Source organism: Danio aesculapii, chromosome 4 (assembly GCF_903798145.1).
Source record: "Danio aesculapii chromosome 4, fDanAes4.1, whole genome shotgun sequence".
Classification (NCBI taxonomy): Eukaryota; Metazoa; Chordata; class Actinopteri; order Cypriniformes; family Danionidae; genus Danio; species Danio aesculapii.
The window spans coordinates 38,984,679-39,006,407 of NC_079438.1; the positions used below are offsets into that span (position 1 = coordinate 38,984,679).

At 39.3% G+C, this 21,729-nt stretch overlaps 2 protein-coding genes across 2 annotated transcripts in view; one reads left to right on the forward strand and one right to left on the reverse strand.

Annotated features, from left to right (window-relative positions):
- The window catches only part of ccdc146 (coiled-coil domain containing 146), a 27,861-nt gene that overhangs the window by 3,456 nt on the left and 2,676 nt on the right, over positions 1-21,729 (reverse strand). The window contains exons 3-15 of the mRNA XM_056455612.1: positions 16,839-17,131; positions 14,363-14,420; positions 12,823-12,999; positions 12,662-12,735; positions 12,362-12,589; positions 11,616-11,818; positions 5,587-5,663; positions 4,814-4,984; positions 4,533-4,621; positions 4,183-4,347; positions 3,267-3,491; positions 2,952-3,180; positions 1,117-1,236 (exon numbers count right to left, since the gene is read on the reverse strand). Of these exons, the coding sequence (XP_056311587.1) occupies positions 1,117-1,236; positions 2,952-3,180; positions 3,267-3,491; positions 4,183-4,347; positions 4,533-4,621; positions 4,814-4,984; positions 5,587-5,663; positions 11,616-11,818; positions 12,362-12,589; positions 12,662-12,735; positions 12,823-12,999; positions 14,363-14,420; positions 16,839-17,131 (2,109 nt within the window). The remainder of the gene's footprint in view (positions 1-1,116; positions 1,237-2,951; positions 3,181-3,266; positions 3,492-4,182; positions 4,348-4,532; positions 4,622-4,813; positions 4,985-5,586; positions 5,664-11,615; positions 11,819-12,361; positions 12,590-12,661; positions 12,736-12,822; positions 13,000-14,362; positions 14,421-16,838; positions 17,132-21,729) is intronic.
- The window catches only part of fgl2a (fibrinogen-like 2a), a 2,938-nt gene continuing 1,462 nt past the window's right edge, over positions 20,254-21,729 (forward strand). Inside the window, exon 1 of the mRNA XM_056455610.1 lies at positions 20,254-20,948. Within this exon, the coding sequence (XP_056311585.1) occupies positions 20,306-20,948 (643 nt within the window). The 5' untranslated portion in view covers positions 20,254-20,305. The remainder of the gene's footprint in view (positions 20,949-21,729) is intronic.

Genomic DNA, 21,729 nt, shown 5'->3' on the forward strand with positions numbered 1-21,729 from the left:
AGGTAATTCATGTAAGATATCAGTTCATTATCATTCTAAATCGGAGAATTTGTAGAATAGATTGACTATATAAATTAAATTAAATTAAGGTCAACGTTGTATTTTATTCAGTAAAATATGTCAACAAGAACATACAATGTATAACACAAGCTATATCAAAAAACTAATTAAAATATTTATACAATAATGTGCCCAATAGAAAAGAATGGAATGTGATAAAAATATGTTATGTTCTTAATTATGTTGGATCACACTGAGGTTTTTTTAACAATTGAGACTGCCTCTATTATATTTTCTATAATAAAACGTGTAAATAGGTACATGCTATATATGGTTAACACTTTAAAATAAGGTTATATTTACTAACATGTCAAACAATAAACAATATATTACAGTATTTTTTCATGTTAGTTAATGAAAATACAGTTCTTCATTGCTAGTTCATGTTAACAAGCCTGAATTTGGATGTTAATGATGCATTAGTAAATGTTAAACTATGATTAATAAATGCTGTATAAGCATTGTTCATAATTAGTTCATGTTAGTTAATACATTAACTGATGAAACCTTATTGTAAAGTGTGAACAGTATATTTGTATAACACAAACCAGTTGAGGGATAGAAAATATGACTGAAAATGCTAATTATAAATAATGGAATGTTACAATTATTTACTATAGAGGTTACAACAACAAAAATTATTGGTCACACTTTATTTTGAGCCACATTGCATCTACTTGCTAACTAATTCTCGTTAGATTATAAGTGGACTGTTAGAGTTGAGGTTAGGGTTAGTGTAAGTTGACATGTACTTGCAAAGTTAAGTCGTTAGTCAGTTAAATGTCTGTTGAAGGAGCAGTATAAACAGATATTAAGCAGACAGTCTACTCAAATGGACCATCAAAATAAAGTGTTACCAAATTATTTGATTATATTAAATAATTCAAAACATGTAAACTTAGTACTTAAAGAAACATAATTAAAATATTAATAAAAATAATTAATTCCTGAAGTTCTGGAAATTAATTTGACATTGGTAATTGTGGTTGATAAACTAGACCAACAATAAACTCTTTAGCAAATAATTAAACCCCAAATTATTTACAAGTATTTTACCTGTTCAATCTTCTCAATGAGCTCCTCAGGAGATAGATCTTCTCCGCTCAGGTGTCTTGCTCTGTTATCTTCCACACAAGCCTCTTCCAGCTCAGACATTCTGTCATTCATCTCAGACATCTATGACAGAAAAAAACAGCCACACCATCAGGACACAATTAAAACAGTGGACTCATTTGAAACCCTTGTGTCTCATTACACATGCACAGTCCGTACACAGCAAAACAGATGTATTTTCTGTCTTATTTATGGCTGGTTATACAGCGTCAAGCTGGCGGCAGATGTGTCACTGTGCTTGTCACAAAACAGAGAAATCATCTGGTGCCAACACGAGAAGAGATGCTTGTTTTGTTGTGCTCATTTGAAAGCAGAATGATTTGAAAAGTCTCCACAAACAACATAAAACCAACTTGAACCGATCAAGAATTGCTGTACGTTGCTTGTCTTAATTATGTGCTAAATAAATCAAAATGAAAAAATGTATCAGGTTAATATCCATTGCTAGATGTTTATCCTTGTAAAAAATTAGGAAATATGTAAGACTAAAGCCAGGAAGAGCAACACACGAGCCCACAACACATTCACAGGCCAAGGAGTTAAAGGTCGTCTTTTAGTTCTGCACAAGCAGATGAATGAAAGCCTTCTTAAGAAACCTAATGAAATACAGTAATAGAAGGTGGGATGGTGAAGACGATGTTTGGGTGCATAGTCTTAATCCTTTGTGTATGCCTGGCAGTTTCCCTGACATTCCATGAAGAGTAGGATGATTTTCTTGGCTTGTCCAGGGTCTTATACAAGTGTTGGTACAGGACATCCTGTGATGCCTAATATAAACTGAGACATCATCATACCTAAAAATTCTGCCCATTCTGTTTTGAGCAGTTTATATTTTTCAAATTTATTCACATTTCATGTAAAGTCCTTTTATATATATAACATACTGTACATTACTGTGCAATGGTTTGAAATCAGTACGATGTTTAAATGTTTTTTAAAGTCTCTCATACTTTCATACTCATTTGATAAAAATATAGGGTAATAATATTATTGTGAAATATTTAGAAGTACCGTTTTAGGTTATATCTTATTGTAAAATTTCAGTCATTCTGTTACTGCAAAGTTACATTTTTAAGAAACAAATCTAATATGCTAATTGATGCTGATTTAAGAATATCAGTTACAGTATGTTGTATTAGTGACTAATGTGCGTGATGTGAAAAATTGTACTTCCAACTACAGTACCGGCAGGGGTGTACAAATTCGGTCCTGGAGGGCTGGTGTCCTGCTGAGTTTAGCTCCAACTTGCTTCAACACACCTGCCAGGAAGTTTCTAGTATATCTAGTAAGAGCTTGATTAGCTGGTTCAGGTGTGTTTGATTAGGGTTGGAGCTAAACTCTCCAGGACAGCGGCCTTCCAGGACCGAGTTTGGACACCCCTGGTCTAAGGACACGAGGCATTATTTAAAGATTTTAAAGTCTTATTAAATAGTACTGTTTATTTGATCTGTTCTAATGCAGTGAAGTTGATATGCAGAGACTCTGTTGATTAAACACAGAGGGCTATAAACCTATCAGGCGGATTTTCACTGAGATGGTTTATTTCAGTTACAGAAGGGACTATAAATGGTAAAAACAACACATCTCTGTGTGTGGGTATGTGTGGCACTTTAGAGGGCACTAAATCTAACCTTTACATACATTCCATTGCATTATAGTGTTTGTTCTGTTAGAGATTGCAATGTTGGCACTTGATTCAAATATTTGTGTGCATCTGATGCAATTTTTTTTAAACAGATAAATGTTCCACAGTAGTTTCAAAATTGGGATCCAGGTACCTGTATCTGTAATAAGACACACTCCTCTTCCAGGGCTAGTTTGTTTGACAACTGTTTTTTGTGCAGATCATTCTGTCTTTCTTCTTCTTTCTGTTCCATTTTCAAGTTTCTGATTTCATCTTCTATGTCATACATCTCCAAGTTGCTCTTTTCAGACATTTTCACCAGTCTATTGAGCTTCTCACTGTAAATACGCCATTCCTTATCTCTTTCTGCAAGCTGCACAGACCTGGGAACAAAACCACACATACAAATATCAGCATAGTCTGTGAGAATTCACCTGCCAGATTTGTATCCCCAGACTCTATGTCTCACGCCTGATTGCGCTTTTGCAGTTCGGCCTCATAGCACTTGCGGATATGTAGCTTTTTTTGCTCTAGCATGTTCACGGTGTCTGTGAGCTTCCTGAGTTTTAGTTTTTGCTCCTCTCGATTCTGTTGCATCTCCTGCAAAGCCTGTAATGTTCGTGAGACCTCCTTCTTTAGATTGTCTCTTAGCTTGTAGCTGTGAGAGTGTTGCAGACGAGACCTCTGCAGTAACCTGCAGACAATAAATGGACACTGATTAAAATTCTTGAATCAAATTAATATATTTTAGTTGAATCAAATTAATATCTCAAGTTACATTAATCAAACAGACTTAAATATTATGTCAATTTTTTTCAGCTTAATATAAACATTTGTTGACATGACTTTTTGTCATTATCTTTTACAGTGGCCTCACATTGGATTTAGTTTGGATCAGTGAACACAAACAGAAACTCAACCATACAAGCAAAACTGAATCTCATTGTTGAGCAATCTTTAAAATCTCAGTGAAATTAAAAGAAAGCAGATGTCGGTCTCAGCATGTTAGTCTTAAGAATATCTGTAATCTAGAGATATTCTTAATGTTTTTGATGTCAATTAATACTTCAGTTTCTCATTAAATCTTCAGACCAAACAAATGCTCTCTAGTTTCTGACATATCCTGTCCCTTTAGGACTCTATATATGTGCTTGAGTTTAACTCGGGACTCAAAATAAAACACTATTGGTTGTTTTTTTTTTTAAAGCGACAGGAGCTACTTTATGTCCCACCCTATCTACATATCTCAGTTCAAATAATGTCAAACATCAAACAAAAATGCACACTCAAAGCACTTCACTGCAAATGTAAGTGTTACTTTGTGGTAGGTAGTCAGATTGTAAAAAAAAAAAAAAAATAGTAGATGCATGTGAAAGGTACAGAACTTGTCTTTGCTGATAGCAGTGGACTGCAGTGTCTTGAGGTTTTCTTCCAGTTTAGCCAGCTTCTCCTGCACCAATGCCAGGTTTTGGTCTGAGATTTGAATTAGACTGAGGTATTTGTTTCGCTCAGACTTGGTGACTTCATACAGCTTAGCAAACACACCCAGCCTGGTTAGGGTAACATAAAGAGCATATTTACCAATCAGACTATACAGCAGGTTAATAAACTAAGCTTGTTTTAAATCAGGCAAATAAAAGAAAAACAAAAGCATATTAAAATTCTATTTTGCTTTAGCATCAGCCAGTTCTGTTTCAGTCCATCTCTACAGTACTGTTTAATCAGCAGTAAGTACCTTGACTGCGTCTCTTTAGTCTGTTTAATGTGTTCTTGTATAACCAGTCCTTTTCCTTGCAGTTCTTGCTTGGCTTGCTTATATTTCAGCTGCAATGACAATCATATCGATCAGTAAGCATGAAAAAGAAAATGATCTATTAATCATGATTTATTTACCCTCATGTTGTTCCAAACTGTCATATGAAAAACATTTGACAGCAATACAGCTAGACATTTGTGAATAAATGCGGACTGAGAGGTAAATGCAATATGAGGCAAATGTAATGTAATGTAAATAACCTGTGCTTTCAGTAGCTCACGGCTCTTCTGCTCTCTTTCGTCTGTTTTGATAAGTATGAGATGATGAAGGTGATGAAGCTCATCTCTGCGGCGATAAGACTCTCTAATCAAAGCCTGTTCCTTCTCAACATACTCTTGAACCAGCTGGACCTTCATCCCTGCCATAGACTGCTACTCCCAAATAAACACATTTGAAAACATACATAAACTGCATCTTAAAACACAATGTGTCTCATTCACTAATAATTGTGTGCATTTTCGTATTTATACACACATTTGAAGCTCTCACGAAAACATTCCGCCAAATTCATAAAACGTGAGTATGCACATGAGCTTGTACTTAAACTCATTGTCTGTGGTAAAGTCTAGATGGGATACAGCTGTGAATACTTACATCAATATAACATCATTTTTGTAACAGTGGTAGGAAATTAATATTTGTACATTACTGTGAGGGGTATGTTTAGGGTTGGGGTAGGCATTAATAAAATACAATATAATGGGTAATATAGTAAATATTACTGCAAGGTTCTATATTCGTGTTTGATAAGGCTCAGGGCGTAAATGATTATTGTGTACATGTGGCATAAGTTGTTCTTTAGTTGTTTCGTAGATTTAGAATACATTTTAGTACAAAAGTTTTAATTAACCATGATTTACTTGTTAAAAAAAAAAAACATCCGTACGAACATTTCAGGCATAAATTTGTGCATACGCAATGTTAGTGAATGAGATCCATGTTCACAGAAATTCACTTGTCTTAATGTGCATACCTCGCTAATCAAACTGCGTTTTAAGTTTTCTACTTCCTTTTCCAGATCTTTTCTTCTCTCCAGCAAGATGTCAGCTTCTGGGACTGTGTCACGGATTGGTCAGGCTCTCACGATCCCCACTCACGAAGATCACCATCACCTGACTTCTAATGAGCACACAGCTGCATCACATTCACGAGCACCAGATAAAAGCACAGCACTCCAGTCGCTCATTGTCCGGGCTCGTCTCGACGAAAGCGGACAACTGAGCGACCACTCAGCGTAGTCATCCTCAGCTAAACAAACGATTTACTTACCTGTTCTCTTTGTATTCCTCCCTAGTCTTCCTGGTCCTCCCGTATCGTCCTGTCTTCCAGTCCTTCCAAGTCTGTGTCATCCTCTGTCAGCTGTATCTGGTGTGTGCTGTCCATCCTCGTGTATTCCTGTTACCCAGCCACGGAGGAGAAGACCCCAACATCATTCCTGATCCTCCTGGCTATCCTTCATGTGCTCCTTGTTGTCATTCAATAAACACCCTAACGTTTCCTTACCTCTGTCTCCTGTCCGCTTCATAACAGAAGCCCGGACCAATAACGACGACAACATGAGCACCCCCGATCACTTTCAAGAGCTGGTGGACCAGTTGAAGCGGATTCTACAGCCACCAGCTCCACTTTCCAACGCACCACCAGCACCGAGCACTTCCGCCTCCACAGTTTCTTCTTCGGCCCTTCCTTCCAGTCCCATGGCCCGACCAGCGCCCTACTCAGGCGGAGCGGGGGAGTGCAATGGTTTTCTGTTACAATGTTCCCTCATATTCGAAATGCAACCTTCTCTATATCCCACAGATAAGTCAAAGATCGCCTACATCGTATCACTACTCTCTGGACCTGCACTTAAATGGGCTGAGACGATCTGGAACCAAGCCGGGCCGGTCATGAATTCCATCACTACCTTCACGGAGTATTTCAAAGAGGTGTTTGGACGTTCTGATGGGGAAGTAGCCGCTGGAGAGCAGCTGTATCATCTAAAGCAAGGTACTCTATCTACACAGGAATATGCTCTCCGGTTTCGCACTCTAGCAGCTGCAAGTGGATGGAATGAGAGATCGTTGTTGACCACGTACCGGCTCGGCTTGGAACCCACTCTCCGAATCCAGCTGGCCACATTAGATGATACTATGGGTCTGGAGAGATTCATCCAACATTCTCTCCGATGTTCCGATCGTCGCCGTTCCTATCAACAGGACACCATCACCCCCCTCGTCTGCACTCCTCCAATCGCCTGAGTCAACAGCCTCTCCAGAACCAGAACCCATGATAATAGAGTCTGGAAGACTGACATCCGCGGAACGACAGAGGAGGCTGACCCGGGGTCTGTGTCTATACTGCGGTGTCAGTGGACACACCCGTATGGAGTGTCCCCTTCGTCCCATTCGGACTTCAGTGAGTGTATTCAGTACGAATATTGAACAATGTAAACCACTTACTACCACCGTACAAATAACTACTGCCTCTATTTCTCTCCTTGTCACAGCCCTCATCGACTCCGGGTCAGCAGGGAACTTCATCTCCCAATCCCTCTGTCGTCAACTCCACCTACGTACTGAGGCGTCCTCGCATATATACCAGATACAACCGATAACCCAGTGCACTCGATCTTCGACCCGTATCCATCGACAATGCGAAGACATCCTTCTTCAAGTGGGGTTGTTACATCAAGAGAGGATTCAATTTCTGGTTCTGGAGGGTGCAAATATGGACATCATTCTAGGGCGCCCGTGGCTGGTGAAGCACGATCCCATCATCTCTTGGGGCACAGGAGAGATAAAGAAATGGGGATCTGGATGTACACCTACCTGTTTTCCAAATCTCCCTCTTCAAGGTCGGAACCCCATTTCTTTGTTTACAACATCGGTCGAGAGTCCTCCTGAGAAGCAGTCTATCCACATTCCTAAGGAGTACAGCTCCTTTCATGATGTCTTCTGCCCCAAGAGAGCTTCCCAGCTACCGCCGCATCGGCCATGGGACTGCGCGATCGACCTAGTTCCAGATGCCCAGTTGCCAAGAGGTAGGATCTACCCGCTCTCGCTTCCAGAGAATCAGGCAATGGAAGATTACATAAGGGAGGCTCTGAGTCAGGGGTACATACGTCACTCAAAATCACCAGCCGCCTCAAGCTTCTTCTTTGTGGCCAAGAAGGACGGAGGGCTGCGTCCATGCATCGACTACAGGGTCCTAAATAACGGTACAGTAAAATACCGATATCCCCTTCCTCTGGTACCAGCCGCTTTGGAACAGCTCCGAGAAGCTAAAGTCTTCACTAAATTGGACCTCCGCAGCGCGTATAATCTGATAAGAATACGTGAGGGGGACCAATGGAAGACAGCATTCGTGACCCCTACTGGCCACTATGAATATGAGGTCATGCCTTACGGTCTGGTCAACGCCCCCTCCGTATTCCAAAACTTCATTCATGAAGTCCTCCGGGAGTTTCTTCACCACTTTGTAATAGTGTACATAGATGACATCCTCATTTACTCCCGGAGTGAGGCCGAACATCGCCAACACGTTGCGGAGGTCCTACACACATTGAGAGAACATCACCTCTACCTCAAAGCGGAGAAATGCTCATTCCACCAGAAGTCGATTCATTTCTTGGGATACATCATTGACCAAACCGGTATACGTATGGATGGGAAGAAAATTGAGGCTGTTCTATCCTGGTCAGAACCCACTTCCATTAAGGAGCTCCAGAGGTTTCTTGGGTTTGCTAACTTTTATAGACGGTTTATCAAGGACTACAGCAGGATTACATCACCTCTCACTAATCTCCTCAAGGGTAAACCCAAAGGACTGGAGTGGACCAAAGAAGCAGCCGCAGCCTTCCGCCTTCTTAAGAAGGAGTTCACAAGGGCCCCACTCCTGACTCATCCTGACCCAAATCTTCCTTTCGTGGTGGAAGTGGACGCATCCACCACCGGCGTCGGGGCAGTATTATCCCAACATCATGATACACCGCCCCGACTGCATCCCTGTGCCTATTTCTCTCGGAAGTTGAGCCCGGCGGAGCAGAATTACAGCATAGGAGACAGGGAGCTTCTAGCAATCAAGCTAGCCTTGGAGGAGTGGCGTCACTGGTTGGAGGGAGCCAAACATCCGTTCCAGGTGATCACAGATCACAAAAACCTCCAATATATCAAAGAGGCCAAGAGACTATGTCCACGTCAAGCCAGATGGTCACTTTTCTTCTCACGTTTTGATTTCTCCATTTCCTATCGTCCAGGACCCAAGAATCTAAGAGCAGACGCTCTCTCTCGTTTACACGAGCATCACGATCATGAAGAACTCCCAACGAAGATTCTTCCCGAACACATCTCCATTTGTCCGATCACCTGGAACGCTCCTCCAGTCGTTGCCACTCCGGAAGCCCCTGCTCCGCCGGGATGCCCTCCTCATCGGCAGTTCATACCACCTGAACACCGGGTAGATCTGATCCACTCCTTACATACCTCGCTAGGCACTGGACATCCAGGGATCAACAATACTCTCTCGCTAGTATCCCAACGATTCTGGTGGCCAAACATGGCAAGGGATGTGAGGCAATATGTTCAGGGCTGTAAGGACTGTGCCCAATCCAAGAGCCCACGTCATCTACCCGCTGGAAAGCTCCATCCCTTGCCGATTCCGAACCGTCCCTGGTCACACCTAGGAGTGGACTTTATCACTGACCTCCCTTCGTCAGAAGGTAATACCTGTATTCTAGTCATCGTAGATAGATTCTCAAAGTTTGTCAAACTAATCCCTCTGAAAGGTCTTCCCACAGCCTTTGAAACAGCCGACAATATCTTTAATCAAGTCTTCAGGTCATTTGGTATTCCAGAAGATATTGTGTCGGACAGAGGTCCACAGTTCATCTCACGTCTATGGAAAGCCTTCTTCAAGCTCCTAGGTGTGGCCGTCAGCCTCTCTTCTGGATATCATCCCCAAACCAACGGGCAGACAGAGAGGAAGATTCAGGAGGTGGGACGGTTCCTGAGGACCTTCTGCAGTGGTCACCAGAGCTCCTGGAGCCAGTATTTGGGCTGGGCAGAATATGCCCAAAATTCACTGCGGCAACCCTCCACCGGACTCACGCCATTCCAGTGCGTCCTGGGCTTCCAACCACCGCTCTTTCCCTGGGATGGCGAACCATCTGATGTCCCCGCAGTGGATCACTGGTTCCGGGAGAGCGAGAGAGTCTGGGACGAGGCTCATCAACATCTGCAGAGGGCAGTCCGTCGAAGCAAGGTAACCGCCGATAGAAGAAGGTCTGAAGAACCCAGATACACACCCGGACAAAAGGTGTGGCTATCCACCCGGGACATACGCATGCGACTGCCCTCTCGCAAGTTAAGTCCCCGATTTGTTGGTCCCTTCACCATCGTGGAACAGGTTAACCCCGTCACCTACAAACTACAATTACCCTCTCACTACCGTATTCACCCTACATTCCACGTATCACTCCTGAAACCCTATCACGATCCTGTTCTTCCCTCCACAGAGCCTGACCACGAAGAGGAACCCCCTCCTCCACTGCTCCTAGAAGAAGGAGCCGTCTACGCAGTGAAGGAGATCTTGCGTTCCCGACGTCGTGGTGGCCAGTTGGAGTACCTGGTGGACTGGGAAGGGTACGGCCCCGAAGAAAGGACATGGGTTCCCAGAGCTGATATTCTCGATCCTAGTCTCATGGTGGAGTTTCATGAGAGCCACCCTGAGTTCCCAGCGCCTAGAGGCAGAGGGAGACCACCACGGCGTCGGAGGTGTCGGCCCTCAGGAGCGGGCCCTGGGGAGGGGGGTACTGTCACGGATTGGTCAGGCTCTCACGATCCCCACTCACGAAGATCACCATCACCTGACTTCTAATGAGCACACAGCTGCATCACATTCACGAGCACCAGATAAAAGCACAGCACTCCAGTCGCTCATTGTCCGGGCTCGTCTCGACGAAAGCGGACAACTGAGCGACCACTCAGCGTAGTCATCCTCAGCTAAACAAACGATTTACTTACCTGTTCTCTTTGTATTCCTCCCTAGTCTTCCTGGTCCTCCCGTATCGTCCTGTCTTCCAGTCCTTCCAAGTCTGTGTCATCCTCTGTCAGCTGTATCTGGTGTGTGCTGTCCATCCTCGTGTATTCCTGTTACCCAGCCACGGAGGAGAAGACCCCAACATCATTCCTGATCCTCCTGGCTATCCTTCATGTGCTCCTTGTTGTCATTCAATAAACACCCTAACGTTTCCTTACCTCTGTCTCCTGTCCGCTTCATAACAGACTGTCTCTTTCTGTGGTAAAAATTAAACCACACAACTCTGCAACTGATCACTTCATATTTTCTTATAGCATGTCTCTACATCCACTAAATTTAAATCGTAAGACAAAATTTTGTATTTATAGTATAGTATTTGTTGTAAGATCTTGATTAATATCAGCTTATAAAAGCAGTCGGGACAATAATTAAAGAATTAACATGATGATGATTATAGAAGTTTTATATAGAGTACAATATGTCAAACCACAGGACATCAAGTTTCAGATGTTTTCTGCATTTTGGGGTGTTTTTCCATTTTATTGTAGTGGTTAAAGAGCAGACAGGAAATTATGGGGGGAAAGACAGTATGCGCACAAGTGCTAGCACACACACTATTGTGTCTCTGACACAATGAAAATCTTTAAAATCCAAAGGAACTAACAGTTCCTATTCTCTTAAAATAACTATGATTCATCAGAGTTTCTGTACATAACGTGAGAAAGAAATTATTCCACAGAAAGACAGACGTCACAAAATAAATGCTTCTGCAATAATTACCCTGCAATAAACCCTGAAACATCTGGAAAATGATTTTAAAGTATGATTAATTATTGATATTACTACTTATGACAATATCCTCACTATCCTTCGGTCCCTGATTTTTCTGGGTCACCACAGTGGACTGAATGGCCAATTTTACAACAATATATTTTATGACAAAATTTGTCTGGATGTGGATTTCTAGATGTAAATGTAAGAAACTAGATGTGTTTTTCACCTGAGCCTGGATCCTCTCGTGCAGTTGTTGAGTGTTAATGAGAGCGTCTCTGGCCTGTTTCAGCTGCAGTTCATTTCTCTTCAGGGCTAACATAAGCTTGTCTTTCAGCCTTGTATCTCGGGCCAGTTTATCGCGCAGAGACATGAACTCAGCAACAATCTGCTCCATGCTAATTTCCAACAGACCCCTGTAGTCCAAAGCAATCAGTATAGGACATTTACTCAATATGGACCCTTTTCACATACTGCAATGACAAATTTATTAAATATAATCTAAACCAACTGTATTACATTACATTTTTGAATAAACATCAACTTATAGAAGTATATTTTGAATTATGTAATTGTAAAACTAAATAAATTGGTTACACAAAGACTCAGTGGCTGAGGTAGTGGTGGTCAATTGTTCTCTTCTCTTGAGTGACATTCTCATTTGTGTCTATTTGTTGGTTGTTGTTTTTTTCTATTTGAGGTTATGGAGGTACTATTATGATTTTTGCTAAAAAAAATAAAAATAAAAAAATAGGAATGCTTATGGCTAATGGGAAAACAATATCTGCTGTAGTTTCCTGTTCAAAGCAATACAATTTTACCCAACTACAATAATTTGACTTTAATTTCTGCAAACATCATGAATGTGGAGAGGGTCAAATATTTTGATTGTCCTCACATTAGATGAGGATTTTAGATTTTAGAATTAATGTTTAGAAGTCCTGAAATAATGAAAAAACCTTTGGTCCATGAATGCTGCCTCTTTTGCTTTAGCCATCTGCAGATCTGTGAGAAGTCTATCTTGTTTGTTCTCTGCAGTCACCAGTTGAGCCTTGTGGCCTTCCTGTTCTCGTACCACCTCCTTTGTGGCCTCCTTCACCTCCTCACATTTTGCCTCCAAACTCTTCTGATGCTCCACATTATCCATACGATGTTGCTCTATCTTTGCAACCTGCTTCTCCAGCTCCCTATGAAACAAAAAGATGATTAGTCAAATATTAGCAGTCATTTGTGTACCTTCATTACAATAAGCCACATACGATTTCTTGTGGGCAACCCTGTCGACCTCTTTTCTCAGTTGAACAGGTAGGAGGAGCACCTGAGCCAGCTCAGCCTGGTGAAAGACATTGTTAACATGCAGTATGAACTCCACATCCAGTAGCTCATAGGCGAATATTGCAGCTTAACAGGTCTTGCTTACCTCATTGGTCTCAACACGATCTTTTAAAACCTCCAGCTCAAGTTGTTCTATCTTTATATGTTTCTGTTGAGTCTCCATGCTCTCAGTCAGAGTCCTCACTTCCTGTCTAAGCTTAAGAACCTCTTTCCTCACCTCCTCACAACTGTTCTTCAGGGTCGTGTACCTACTTTCTAGCTCCTGAGGAGATTTACAAAAAATGAAATTATTAGACCTCTTGTAAAATTGATTCTTTTTCAAATATTTACAAAGTGATGTTTAATGGAACGAGGACATTTACACAGTGTTTCCTATAATAATGTTTTGATTCAGGGGAAAGTCTTATTTCTTTATATTTGACTGGAATAAAAGCAGTTTTTTTATTAATTGTTTTTTTTTTTTTTTTTTGATTGACTTCAGATCAAACTGCTATCGAATGACTTTCATAATTAACCCCAGTTAAAGCCTAGTTAACTTAATAACATAGAAAAATAAAATAACAATAAATAATTAGAGAAATGTTATGTACTCAAATCTTGGCAAGGACAATTCCGGTTCAGCTTTATTACAATTAACATTATATGATGACATAATGACTTTGTAACTGATTTTCAGATAACAGATACTAAAATTCGTTAGTAATTTAAGTAAAAAATTATATTTCTACATGGGCTTTCATGATTTTTAAATTGTTACAGTATAATTAGGCCCACATGGAATCTGTGTGTGCAGAAATTTGCAAATTGGTGCCGATTTTTAGCCCGTCATTGAGTCTATGTATTTACTTGTGTAATTGTGTATACATTTATTCAGTTTTTTAATTAATTTCACGAATAATATTATGATATATTAATAGTAATATTAAAGTGTTCATATTATTTATTTATAAAACACTTTGTAAAATAATATTTTCTGTCTTTTAGTAGAGATATTATATGAGAGACTTGCTTTGTTTACCAAATAAGTGTATCTAATTGGATTTGCATAGAAAACATTAAATAAGTTATAAATGTATTATTTTTTATTACCTTAATTAGGTTTTTAGTTATGATACTCCTAAAATCATTCCACATAAATCCGCAGATTTTTTTATTCTTTTTTTTAAATAGCAGAAATAGCAAAAAATGTCCACAGATTCTGCCTGGCCCTAAGTATAATGCATCTTAATGCACACACACTGCTTCAAGCTACTTATTAAAAAATGAGCTGAATCATAACAACACGATAAAAAAAAAAAATTTGGGGGGGGGGACAACTTGATTCTTTTATTTAAAAAAAAATTAAGTTAACAATCAATTTGTGTTGGGAGAACATGTATTTCATCTATATTTTTTAAATATATTTATTCTCTGTTTTTTGTCCTGTCTCTGTAATCCTGTTGCACTGTAGAAGCTTTGTCACGAAAACAAATTCCTCTTATGTGTGAACATACCTGGCAATAAAGCTCTTTCTGATTCTGATTCTGATTCTGAAGGAATTGTGTAGTACCCAGCATTTTTACAGTGTATCGGAAAACCCAATAATGTATTAAGCTGGAGGTGTCACATGCCCTAGCAATACTTACAGCCTGTTTAGGTTGATCCTGGTATTCTTTCTCAAGACAGAGCTTTTCCTCTTTAAGACTAAAAAGCAGAAATAAAATTCTGTAAAAAAAAAAACATACTTGCATTCACAGAAATCAGGATGTAAACCAATTCAAATAAAAAGGAACTAATAAATGCAAATTATACAAATTGAGAAGCGTTTAAGCACACAGGAAATTTCACAATTATAAATGTTGTGCCTGCTATTGAACATTTTAGATGATAAAGCTGTGCAATAACAAGCTGTGTGAAAACCACATGTACAAATATTCTAGCCGAATGCTAATACTGCTATCAGTGCAAGCTGGACCATCCCATCAAAGCAGTAGATTATTACAGTGAGCGAAAGCATGCTGTGCAATGTGAATCCATGTTGGTTTGGCTGGGGATGAAGGATTCGCTCAGGACAAAATAGCCACATGTGTAGAAACTACATCTGGCTGTAATATGCCTGCAGTAGGAATACTTGACTATCTGACAAGCATAAAATACAGTTATCGTATTGCATATTGTATACTGTACTGTATATCTCTAGTACAGAGGTTCCTAAGGCTCTTTCATAACAAGAGCATTGACTAGAACTATATTAACATCCACATAAATGTTCATTATAGGTGTGTTTAATAAAAGTGCAGTGCAGCAGCTTTATCGTCTTTCTCTTTAAAAGTTCAAGCTCTTTAAGGTAGCGTTCGCTGTTTATGTTCTATCAGTAATTAGCATTAAAAAATTACATTAAACATAAATGCGATTCTAGAATTCATTGTGATTTTAGAATTTTTATTAGTAGTTATTGTTATAGACCTTTGTGTGAACAGGCTTTTAAAGACAGTATAACAGACAACAGTATCTTCTTGACATACTTGATAATACCAACTGAACTATAGTGTTTAAGGGTCAAAACAGACATTGTTGACCTGCAGTCCTTGATAACAACATGCTAGAATTATGTAAATATCTTAAAAATCTTTTACTTGATCTTTTACTTGAACAAGACGTTGAAACACACACAACAGTAATATTTGAAAAATCATAATAGGGGAACTTTAATAACTTTTTTGTGGCACCACCTCACCACTAATGTATTAGATTTTCATAGCAAAATATTACAAGACACATTATTAGGCTGCATCTGAAAATCCTGCTTCAAAGGATGGATTCCAAGGTAGGAGGACATCAAAGCTCGACCAAAGCAGATCTTTACTTCCTGTCTCCATAGATTCTTTCATCTGATCATTTTTTTAAGGCAGCACAGATGTATCCTTTGCTGCTTTTGATATCACACAATCATGTGCATTCCATTTCTGGCAGCTGAGCTTAAATATAAAGATGATGCTTGGAAGCTACGCTTGGGTGTCATTTTAAGTGTAAATGTACAGCAGTACAATTTTCACCAGCCTTTACCATTTTTGATATTATTTCTAGCAAAAGGTTAGTATTGTAGTAAGCAAATATTTGCTTAGATATCACCAAAGCTTTCTCTATTTTGTTACACATGATTGAATCATTTTGCTGTCTCAAAAGACTTGTCTTGAATCAGTTTTGTGAGGAACCTTCATGCACAAACGCATGTCTCCAAAGTCAGCTGCCAACAATTTTCTAAAAGATTTTCTCTCAACTCATTATCTGATATAGCTTCTGCCTGTTTTTTTAAGTTTCTTGCAGAAGTCACTAGAAAAACATCCTAGCAGTGGTGTGGGTCGTGATTCAGCATACAGTGTTCTTTTCCCTGCTGAATTATTTGGAGGCGAGAAAAATTGTTTAACACAAGAAGGCGAATGTTAGAAGGAATGCAGATTAAGTCACTTGAAGTCAATAACCTTTAGTGAGAGGACACTAAATGCCCCGCACCCAGAGTAAGGGACAGTGTTCTGTCAATTTGTCCTACCTTACATTCAAAAAGTAGGTAGCATATCTTGATGTCGAAATATGCTACAGTACCTGTTAAATTGTCAAGCTTTCATATGGAGTGGTGTGATATGAAGATGTAATATTGTCCTTGCCCACCTCAAAGCCTAATCCCAACCTTCGAAACATTCAAATATAGTGTTGGCGGCATATTCCGATGGGTAGGATCAAATTTCAGGATATTACTAACAATTTGCACCAGTGTGAAAACTAATATCATTATTTACTAAAGACATGAAGTGAAACATTAGTGCATTTGTTTTTTTTTTACATATGCAATTGTAAGAGTTTCCCTTTCAGATGCTAAATTTAAAGGAGGAAGTTATTTACATTTACTAAGGTTTGCAGTAGTCATTGTACTGGTATTAGCATCCAATTTTATCTTCCAAAATAACACATAACCAATTATTTCGCACATCTTTTGACGGTAGAATGTATGCACCATATTATAACTGGCTCTGCCTTTTTGCAACCTAAATTTGTACTGGTTTATGCACTGTATTAGATGTTATAAAAATGAGCTGCATAATGTGATCTTCCAGAGCATCTTACCACTCAAACTGAAACTGCAACTGATAATCTCTTTCTTCGTCCTCCTTCAGTTGGTTGTAGTACTGCAGGAGTGTCTGCTTGAGTCTGCTGACCTCTGTATCCGGTCCCTCAGGAAAAAGTTCAGCGTTCTCCAGCTCCTGTTTTTGCTGCTCTAATGTCATGCGCAAGGTCTTCGCCTCCAGGATCAGATTCATTTCAGATTCCTGAGAACTTCTGAGAGTTTCATTTAAGAGGTTGAAACTGGCTTTAAGACGAGCCACTTTTTCCCCGTTGACCTTTCCAGTGGAGAACAGCTGTAAAACAAAGATAAAAAGAATGATCAACAATCCAACAGTCCAATAAAAATTTGCCTAAATGCATTTTAAACAGATATATGTTGTCTGGACTCGTTTGAAGGTGTCTCTTAAGAGCAAATCAACATATGTGCCATGCATCAGATCTCCACCATGGAAAAGAAAGTACATAAGCTTTGAGTGTGTTTATCTGACCACTCAAGTTTTCTATCCAGTATAAGCATCTCTGATTATCAGCACAAAGTCTGAATATGTGTGTTTTTCTCCTTTAAATCTAAACAAAATGTTTGAGTGCTTGAACTAAGATATGCAGTAAAACAGATTTGAAAAATGCTTCCCAGAGGCCTAGGGTCTGCTGTTGAAAATCCTTCATATCAATATTAATTGCTATGATGTAGGCTTGATTTAACACACATAAATTGATTAAAATTAAAATTTTAGAATAGATTTCACCTTAAACAATGGTGAACGTGACATTTATGGTCATTTTGCAACAAATCTCGCAATGACAATGTTATACTAAAATTTACTAGAAAGTTATGCAGCCATGTTTTTGACTTTTGCTGAACATTTATCTTGAGAAGCAACATGCGCGTTATCAGTTCCTATTTTATAACATTTTTATTTTTGAGACTTCCGGCACAGAGCAGGAGTCTAAACATACTGTAGTTACTGTGAAGTTTATGAGAAATCATGAGGCACACATGTGGAGAATCAGCTTTGAAGTTAGACACTGGAGCAAACTTTACAATAGGCAGTTCATCTATGTATGCTGATACCATAGGGAAAGATAAAAGAACAATACAGGTTGTTTTTAAGATTAGAGTAAGACTTTAAAAAAGAACTGCAGAACCAATTCAATGCATAAACAAAAGACGTAGGCCTAAGAGAAGCAAGAAGAAGTAAAAGAAACTGTGAAGCTATGTCTGGCAGATGTCTGAGTACATCTGCACCAGATTAAATAAACACTACAGTTTCTCTTTTACAACAAAGTCCCAAACAAAGCTTGTTTGTATTTCGGCCAATACTACAGTAAAAAACAGCTCTGTGACGACACAAAATTCTATGCCAAAACAAACACATTAGCAATCCATAATGTAAACACATGACAGCAATAAATTAATGATGACAGTTTTTTCAAAACACCACAGCACTTAAAGGAATAGACTAAAAAGAAATATGACTTTCTAAAGAGCTAGTTAACCCAAAAGTTAACATTTTGTCATTATTTGCTGACCTTCTTTTTCAAACAATTAAAACAATCTTCCTTAAAATTCTAAGAGTTAGTTGTCATGTAGTTGCAAAGTTACAACAAACAGAATGTCTTAAGTGGATAACCGAGCACAGTGTCAATTGTGAAGTTTGGCTTTTTACAAGTTCTCAACATCTAATACACATCACTGTTGTCTTGAATGTGCTCATGAGGACCATTGCAGAGGCTGTGGATTGAAGTTGTAATTACCATTCAGCTTTTTGCACAGACCAATTGTTTTACTTCATAAGACATCAATGTATGGTGAGGAGCCAGAAGCATGAGTTTTGTTTTGCCTGGTTTTTTGTTTGTTTGTTTTTTGCAAGTAGCCATTGGTTTGAATTTTAAGGTCTATGTACACTCACTGTCCACTTTATTAGGTACACCTCTCCAACTGCTCATTAAAGTAATTTTCTAATCAGCCAATAACATGGCAGCAACTCAATGCATTTAGGCATGTAAACATGGTAAAGACGATCTGCTGCAGTCAGAATAGTGAAGAAAGGTGACTTAAGTGACTCTGAATGGTTGTTGGTGCCAGACGGGCTGGTCTGAGTATTTCAGAAACTACTGATCAACTTTGATTTTCACAACCATCTCTACGGTTTACAGAGAAAGGTCTAAATAAGAGAAAAAAGTCTTGCAAATGTCTTGCTGATGCCAGAGGTCAGACTGGATAGAAAGGCAACAGTAACTCAAATAACCATTTGTTACAACCGGGCTATGCAGAAAAGCATCTCTGAACCCATAACGTGTTGAACCTTGAAGTGGATGGGCTACAGCAGCAAAAGACCACACCGGGTGCCACTCCTGTCAGCTAAGAACTGGAAACTGAGGCTACAATTCGCACAGGCTCATCAACATTGAACAATAGAAGATTGAAAACACGTAGCCTGGTCTGATGAGTCTCGATTTCGGCTGCAACATTTGAATGGTAGGGTTAGAATTTGGCATCAACAACGTAAAGCATGGATCCATCCTGCCTTGTATCAAAGGTTCAGGCTGGTGAGGGTGGTGTAATGGTGTGGGGGATATTTTCTTGGCACATTTTGGGGCCACTAGTACCTATTGAGCATCGTTTGAACGCCACAGCCTACCTGTGTATTGTTGCTGACCATGTCCATCCCTTTGTGACCACAGTGTACCCATCTTCTGATGGCTACTTTCAGCAGGATAACGCGCCATGTCATAAAGCACAAATCATCTCAGATTGGTTTCTTGAACATGACAATGAGTTCACTGCTCTCAAATGGCCTCCAGTCAGCTGATCTCAAGCCAATAGAGCACCTTTGAGATGTGGTGGAAAGGGAGATTTGCATCACGGATGTGTAGCCGACAAATCTGCAGTAACTGCGCGATGCTATCATGTCAATATGCACCAAAATCAAAACCAAACGAATATTTCTAGTACCTTGTTGAATCAATGCCACGAAGGATTAAGGCAATTCTGAAGATAAAAGAGTGTCCAGCACGGTCCTCGTAAGGTATACCTAATAAATTGTCTGGTTAGTGTATATATATATATATATTTTTTTTTTTATTGAATTAAATTAAAATTAATTAAAAGTGTATATGGTATATTTTGGATGACCTGAAAATGAACAGCAAATTGTCATTCACAGCACTATACTACCCATCTGGTTTATCTTGCTCACACATTCCTTCATTTACTGTAAGTTCAAAATAAACAAAACTATCATTCCTACACACTTAGTCATAGTGCTGTGTTTTAAGAAAAATGGTGAGTGGTCCTATATTCCACAGAATTCTAACTGCGTTGTCGACTACACAATTATGCAATGCACTGCTGCTCCACCCACTCTCTCTCTCTCTCTCTCTCGATATTAATGGCAAAACTGTTGCACTTTGAGGCAGTTCGCTCCAGTTCTATCTCTCTGTGTGGATCACTGTAGACTGAGATCATGAAACTGGTGTATGTGTGCTGTTCTCTGCTGATAGCCATCTGGCAGGAGGTAGAGGCTTCTGGCAGTGGCCCGTCTGGGGTTTTGGACAGGGCACCTGGAGGTTCCAGCTGCTCCCAGGTGAGACTGAGGCCAGCTGGGAAGTGTGAGGATGAGGAGGAGTGCCCATATCAGATCACAATGCCACCGATGACTATCCAGCTTCCCAAACAATTCCGACTACTAGAGAAGACCGTGAAGGAACTGCAAAGCTTGAAGGAGACAGTAAACAGGTTAAAGAGCTCCTGTCTGGAGTGCAGCTTGCAACAAGTGGACCTCAACTTGCAGAAGGACAGTGGTGACCCTCCAACAGAGGGAGAGCAGAGTCGAGGTCAAACCAGCATGAGAGTTATTCGGAATGGGAACGACAGTGATAATGACATTGTACAAAATATGCAGGTGAAGATGAACCGCATGTCTAGCAGCCTGAAAAATGCACGTGCACAGATCAACTCCCTTCAGGGCCGCCTAGAGGAGCTTAACCTCCTCAATCTGCAAAATGTAGAGAATATAGTGGACAGAAAAGTTGAGAACATCACTGGGATGGTCAATAAAATCAGCAGCACCTGCACTTCATGTCCTGGTCAACAACTACAACTTCAACGTAAGTTAAATGAGACAACTTTAATAATTTCTATTGAAAATTATGTAGTGAATTGAATTGAGTGACTTTTTTGCCTTCTGTAAACTGTATATGTGGTCTTCGATTCTAATGCAGTCTTTTATGTTTACATTTTTTTGGTCAAGAATAGAATAAAACATTTTTTATTTAAATTTAAAATGTAAAAAGTCATCAGATTTACACAATTTTTCAGGAAATATTCTAATATGCTAATTTGAAGTTCAAAAAAACATTTGTGTTATTATCAAGGTTAAAAATGTTACGTAGCTTATTTTGTTTGATAAAAAAATGTTTATGTGTGATTCTTTGATGAATGAAAAGCTTAAAAGCTGAAAAACTATTTATTAGCAATATAAATGCCTGTGCACCCTTTATTTTTTAAGTAATAAACAATTACTGAACTTACTGACCCAATACTTTCAAATCTTTATATCATTTACAAACAAAAACGTCAAGTAAATAGTTTTATATCAACTAATCCAAACAGTGGCTATCATTGAAATGTATTCTGCTTGATATTCTGCCAGTTTCCTGCCAGCAGAGTGAACTCAACAACAGGAATAGTTTTGCGGGTCCTCGTTGAAATCTTCTGACTTTAATTTCTCAAAATCAAGTGGAATGAAAACAAATGATGTCAGTGTTTGCATTTCAAAAATTAAAACTTGCAGTGGCGATGAACCCTGACCACAAAATCACATGATGATTAAATAAATGCAATAAGCCCCATTAAACCAAATGATCAAAACATAAAACATATTGTAAA